Raw genomic sequence first — 6,253 nt, 5'->3', positions numbered from 1 at the left:
CGGCCATGGCTCACGGGCCCAGCCGCTCCGCGGCATGTGGGATCTTCCGGACCGGGGCACGAACCCATGTCCCTTGCATTGGCAGGCGGACTCTCAACCACTGCGCCACCAGGGAAGCCCTGAGTGTCTGCTTTTGCTTTCTCTATATCCGTTTAGTGAGTTTATCGATCATGTACTCTGTGTCTTCCGCGTCCAGAGGATACGGTAGTGAACAAAGGAAAATTAGGTCTGTCCTCTGGGAGCTTCCATTCTAGTGACATAAGGAAAGCAGATGGGTGATGGAGCTGTGTGGAAAAATTACGGCCTCGGGAGGGATGGGCAGCGTCTTGAGAGAAGGCCTCGTTACATAGGTGATAATTGAAAATGAAGACTGAAGGATGTGAGGGAAGGTGCCAAGCAAATATATGGGAAAAGAGCTTTTCAGCCGGAAGGAACAGCAAGTGCAAAGGCCCTGAGGTAGGACGCTTCACTGGAACATCAAGGAGGGTTGGGGCTATAATGAATGAGGAAGGAGGGCAAGTGGTAGAAGTCAGAGGATAACGGCCAAATCACTTAAGGCTTTGTAGAACTTTGGCCTTTACTCAGATTGAGTCTGGGGCCACTGGAGAGGGATAGGATCTGACTTAGCTTCTAACAGGACCACTTGTGCTGACATGTGGAGAACAGACTACGAAGGGTTCCAGCCTGGTGGCAGCAGAGGGGGTGAGAAGTAGTCTGGGATCTGGATGTACTTTGAAGGTGGAGCGATGGGATTTGCTGCTGGGTTGGGTGTGGGAGATAAGAGGGAGGTCAGAGATGAGAGATCAGCCTTTTTTGTCTTGAACAACTAAAAGGGCGGAGGTGGTGATTCCGGATTCTTGTGTCTGCACTGTCAGGAAGAGCAGGCTCTTGGGCAGTGAGTGCTGAGCAAAGGTATGTGAAGGTGGGAAGCCAGGATATCTGTATGCCCAGCACCTGGAACCGTGCTGGGAACAGAGCAGGCGCTCAGAAAATACTGAGCAAAGGAGTGAGCGGTGGTCACAGCAGGTCCTGTTTTTCACCTCCTGCCTTTCGTCAGGTTCTAAGCATATTGTGTGTACCCGATCCTTCATTCAGTCCCTCGAGGCACTAGGGATGGAGCAAAGGAGTGAGCGGTGGTCACAGCAGGTCCTGTTTTTCACCTCCTGCCTTTCGTCAGGTTCTAAGCATGCTGTGTGTACCCGGTCCTTCATTCAGTCCCTCGAGGCACTAGGGATGGAGCAGTGAGCAAACGGTTCGTGGAATCCTCTCAACAGCCTTGTGGGGTAGCGCTGCCGTCATCCTCGTCTGATTGAGGCCCAGAGAGGGCAAGTAACTTCCCAAGGAGGCACAGCGAGGCTGTCTCCAGAGTCCGTGCTCCTCTCTAGGGCACAGGCCCCGCCCCCTCAAACACTCACCGGCATCAGCCTTTCCTGTTCCTCAACACTGGCCTCTAGGTCCCTCCTCCCCGGAGCCCAAGGCCGCCAGTGACACTCTCGTCTCTTGGTTCCTACAGGTGTCCCTTCCTCCCTTCAGGGACTGATCAAAACTTCTGGTCCCAGGTCAGTGCTGAGCACATGAGTAACTGACCACTGACTGCTGGGCGCTCCACCCCCTCTGAGCCTCAGTTTCCTCATCCGTCTCATGGGCACAATTGCAGGGAGCTCACCTTGCTGAAGGGGTCAGTGGGAGAAGCTGTCAGCCCCAAGTGCGGGGCCAGACACACCTAGTTAGGGTTCGCTCTGGGTTGGCTCCCCATGCCGCCCCACATGGACAGGGGGATCAGGGTTCTCACAGACGAGGAAAGCAAGGCCCAGGGTGAAATCAGTCCCCCAGGATCACAGCTAGGAAGCAGAGGAGCTAGAATTTGAGTCACGGCCTAGGCATGTGCCCACCTTGGGCAGGGTGTTGCTGGGACGGACGGACGGACGGGGACACACACACACACACAGACACACACACACACACACACACACACACACACACACACACACGGTGGAGAAGACGTTTGCTTCTAAACAAATAATCACGCAGTGACTGCACTACTGTTGGGAGAAATCCTGCACTGGGAAGGTCCAGGTTGCCGTGAGAGCTTATAACAGAGGTCCCATCTCTCCTGGAGTGACAGGGGCAGTGTCTAGACCGAGGCAGGTGAGGAGGAGGGCACCGCTCCCAGAAAAGGGCTCTGTGTGGACGAAGCCCCGAGGAGCGTGGTGTGGGGAGGGTGGGAAGCCGTTCTTTTGGGCCGAGGCCGAGAACCACCTTCCCTTTGGTGTTTGCCTCCCCCTGCCAGCATCTGCCCTCGGTGCCTGCCTTTCCTGCCCGAGGTGACTTTCCCCAGGGATCCAGATGTGGCCCCAGCCCTGCAGTTTTCGGGAAACCATGCTCCTTTCCCAGGTCTGCGCTCTGCCCCTTGCCCAAGGCCTCTTCTTTGCTCACAGACCTCTGACTCACTTCTTTCCTTCTCACGGGGTTTTGAACTCAACAGGTTCTTCATGGCCACTCCAGACATTGCAGAATGACCCCTGGTTGAGAGCCACTGGCTTTCACAAAGCCCCTGCCTTGGGGAGCTCCCGGGGGAGCTGGGTGTGGACACAAGTGGGAGGAAAAAACAGCAGCCTAAGGAGAGAGATGCAGGAAGGGCTGGGATGTTCAAGAAAAAGGCCTGGGTGGAGATAAGCGCTGGGCAGTGAGCTGTGACGCTCTCGGGGGAAGCCTGTTGCGAAGCTGGGGACGAGCCACATGGGGCCTTGCACCTGTGCCCTGAGGAGCTGGGGTCTCCTTGGCACTGGGGAGCCATAGCAGGTCCTGGAGCGGGGAAGGGGGAGCAGGGCCAGGTGTGTGCTTTAACAAGATCCCTCTGTCTGCTGCCTGCCAAGTTGCCTGGAGAGTGTGAGACTGGGGCAAGAGCCCAGGGAGAAGGGCGGGGCTTGGGGAGCAGAGGGCGGGGCGGGCCCAGGAGATGGGCCGTGGGAGAGAAGTTCAGGGCCCTCGAGGCCCTCAGTTCCAATCATGGCCAGAGACTCTTGAGTTGAAGTCCCTGTGTGACCTCTGGATGGTCACTTTTCCCTCTGTGGACCTGAGGTTACCCTTCTACTGAAGGAGTGGCTACTCCTGGCCAGAGGTGTGCCGGTAATGGCTTAACAGCGGCTCGAGGGGTAGGGGCCAGGAGGTGGATCTGTGTCTCCTACTCATGGGGAGAAGCCAGCTCCAGCCCGCCCTGACCGCAGCCTCCCCCAAGGCACCTCCAGAGCCCTGGCCAGCAGCCCTCAGCCTCGCTCGGCCCCCCTGGTAGTAACCGTCACCCAGGTGTGCCTGGAGATACGAGCAGCCAGATCCTGTCGTCCCGTCCTGCCCCGCTTCCTCAAGCCGGTCCCCAGCCTGTGCCTCTGATCTCTGTGTGGCAAGCGTCTTCCGTCTCCTGTTCACACCTCGTACTCCTGTCCCTGAGGCTTCGTCCCACCCCCACCCCCAGCTCTGGGCTTTCCCTGTCCCTACCTTCCCTTCTGCTCTGGTCTCCCTCATTCTGGCTGGGGGGTCCATCTCTAAGCTTATGTCGCCTGTCCTCACCTGCTCTGTCTCATCAGGGTGGAAATCTTCAGTTCCTCCGCCCCTTTCCATTTCTTTTCTTTTCTTTCTTTTTTTTTTTAATATTTATTTATTTATTTGGCTGCTTTGGGTCTTAGTGGCGGTGCACGGGGTCTTTCGTTGTGGCGCGCAGGCTTCTCGAGTTGCAGCTTGTGGTGCGTGGGCTTAGTTGCCCCGCAGCATGTGGGATGTTAGTTCCCTGACCAAGGATCGAACTGGCATCCTCTGCATTGGAAGGCGGATTCTTAAGCACTGGACCACCAGGGAAGTCCTCATCTGTCTGTTTCTGATTGTTTCCCTGTCTCTACAGAGGCGTTGCTTCTTTTCTTTTTCTCTGTCACCACTCCCTCTGCATGCCCCACTCACTCTCTCTTCCTCCCTGGCTTTTCCTCTGCACAGAGATCACATCTGTGGCGTCTCCTCTCCTGGGCTTTCAAAGACAGACACGAATGAGTCCTTGGGCTCAAGGAATTCAGCCCAGTGGTGGAGTCATGGGTTAACAAACACTCAGGCGGCCTCAGTCAGAGCCATCCCTCCTGCCGAGGGACAGAGGTAGCAGGGCCTGTCCTCCTGATTGCCGGGCGCTGGCTGTGTGCGAGGCACGCCCTGTGCACCGCACCTGCATGCAGCCCTCTACTCCTCCTCACAACCTCACGGGGTGTCCCGTTCACAGCAAAGCGAGGCCAGTGGCCCGCGGTTACTCTGCCAGCAAGTGGTATGGCTGGGGTTTGAACCCAGGCTGTCTGGCCCCCCGAGGTGTGCTCTTACCAGCCCTATCCTCCCTATTGCTCATGGCGGCATAGTGTCTCAGAGCCTGGGCTCAGGGCTTGGGGAGGCCTGGATTCTGCCCCTGATGCATCTTGTGACCATGCGGAAGTGACTTACCCCCTCAGCCTCTGTGGCTTCCTCTGTAAATGGAGACAAATCAATGCAGAGTAGATGAGGTCCCAGGGGGCCTGGGAGGCTGACCTCAGAGCCCTGCGAACTGCTTGAGCAAGGAGCCTGAGTTGGGGCTTCCCCGCTGGCACAGTGGTTAAGAATCCACCTGCCAATGCAGGGGACACGGGTTCGATCCCTGGTTCGGGAAGATCCCGCATGCCACGGAGCAACTAAACCCGTGTGCCACGACTACTGAGCCTGCGCTCTAGAGCCCGCAGGGCTGCCTGCGCTCTAGAGCCCGTGCATGGAAGGCCATGCACTGCAATGAAGAGTAGCCCCCGCTTGCTGCAACTAGAGAAAACCCGCGTGCAGCAACAAAGACCCAATGCAGCCAAAGATAAATAAATTAGTTAATTAATTAATTTTCAAAAAAGAGCCCGAGTGGGAGGCCTGAGGGAGCGGGAGTCCAGCTGGGCAGAAACTAACCACCGAGCCCAGAAGTAATACCTTCCCATCTCACCTGCAGGAATCCTCGTGGCCCACTACCTCCAGAGCATCACGCCGTGTCTGGCCCTGGGCGGAGAGCTGGTCTACCACCGGCGGCCTGGGGAGGAGGGCACTGTTATGTCACTAGCTGGGAAATACACATGTGAGCCTGGGGACCCTGGACTCCTGGGTCTGAGGGAGATGGGGGAAAACCTGGGTTCCCGGATGCCGAGCCCCCTTGGTAACCTGCCCCGCCCCCCACCCTGCTCTCTTACAGTGAACAACTGGTTGGCGACAGTCACGTTGGGTCAGGCGGGCATGCATGCAACATACTACCACAAAGCCAGTGACCAGGTGAGCTGGTCCAGGGACTGGCACACGTGCTGGGTGTGGGGTGCCCGGGGCTTGCATGCCTGAGAGTTCAGCCTGGGAGGCTGAACCGTGTGTGTCGCCCTGGCCCCTCCAGCTGCAGGTGGGTGTGGAGTTCGAGGCCAGCACAAGGATGCAGGACACAAGTGTCTCCTTCGGGTACCAGCTGGATCTGCCCAAGGCCAACCTCCTCTTCAAAGGTACAGGCCTCCGTTGCCCTGCGTGGGAAACAGGCAAGAGGTGCCTCTGAGTGGGTATACCGGCCAGGGGAGATGGTAGAGGGCAGCGTGCCAGGCCCCCACATTGCCCAGGAACGCTAGTTGAGAGGGTGGATGGGCGCCTGGGCCCTGAGCTTTGCACCTACCACCCCCCCCGAGTGGCCCTCTCCCAGTCTGCGCACACGGCCCTCACTTTGCTTTTTCTCATGAGTGGAAGGCAGCTTGGAGCACAGCCGGCCGACCCCACAGTCTCACGTTAGGGAGGCTGCCCGCTCACAGCCAGATCCGGAACCTTCCCCGAGGCCGACCGACTCTAGTCTTAAGTTACTTCTTGGGCCTCAGTGGCTCTCAGGTTTGGGGTGTGTGGAGAGCGCCCTGGAAAGGCCGCTTCAGTGGGCCTGGGTCAGGGCTTCCGAAAGCAGCCAAGAGGGCCAGGGACTGGGACTGGGTTTGGGGGTTTTTATTGTTGTCGGGTTGTTTTTTTTTTTTGCTTCTGAAGCCTGCCTTCCCTGCCCACCTCTCGAGCCCTTGCTCTGCAGGCAGCCGGGCTCAGAGGCTGGGTTTGGGCAGCAGCGCTTCGGCTTCTCTGCTCCTGTTCAGTGAGTTCTCAGGCTCCACCCTGTGGGGACCGCACCAGCTACTTGCACACCTGTCAGGTCCTGGGGCACAGACCCTGGAGGAGATTTCAGTCTTTCTAACTTTTTTAAAAAATACTT

At 57.7% G+C, this 6,253-nt stretch overlaps 1 protein-coding gene across 1 annotated transcript in view; it reads left to right on the top strand.

Annotated features, from left to right (window-relative positions):
• The window catches only part of TOMM40 (translocase of outer mitochondrial membrane 40), a gene marked incomplete at its 3' end in the record, with an annotated part of 10,388 nt that extends 4,252 nt beyond the window's left edge, over positions 1–6,136 (top strand). Inside the window, exons 7-10 of the mRNA XM_028483320.2 lie at positions 4,991–5,113; positions 5,228–5,304; positions 5,417–5,559; positions 6,077–6,136. Coding sequence (XP_028339121.1) covers positions 4,991–5,113; positions 5,228–5,304; positions 5,417–5,559; positions 6,077–6,136 — 403 coding nt within the window. The remainder of the gene's footprint in view (positions 1–4,990; positions 5,114–5,227; positions 5,305–5,416; positions 5,560–6,076) is intronic.
• Positions 6,137–6,253: the final 117 nt, after the last annotated feature.

Source organism: Physeter macrocephalus, unplaced genomic scaffold (assembly GCF_002837175.3).
Source record: "Physeter macrocephalus isolate SW-GA unplaced genomic scaffold, ASM283717v5 random_18, whole genome shotgun sequence".
In the NCBI taxonomy this organism is placed as follows: Eukaryota; Metazoa; Chordata; class Mammalia; order Artiodactyla; family Physeteridae; genus Physeter; species Physeter macrocephalus.
Note: the sequence above shows the minus strand (reverse complement) of the source record. Positions and strands in the feature narration are given on the sequence as shown.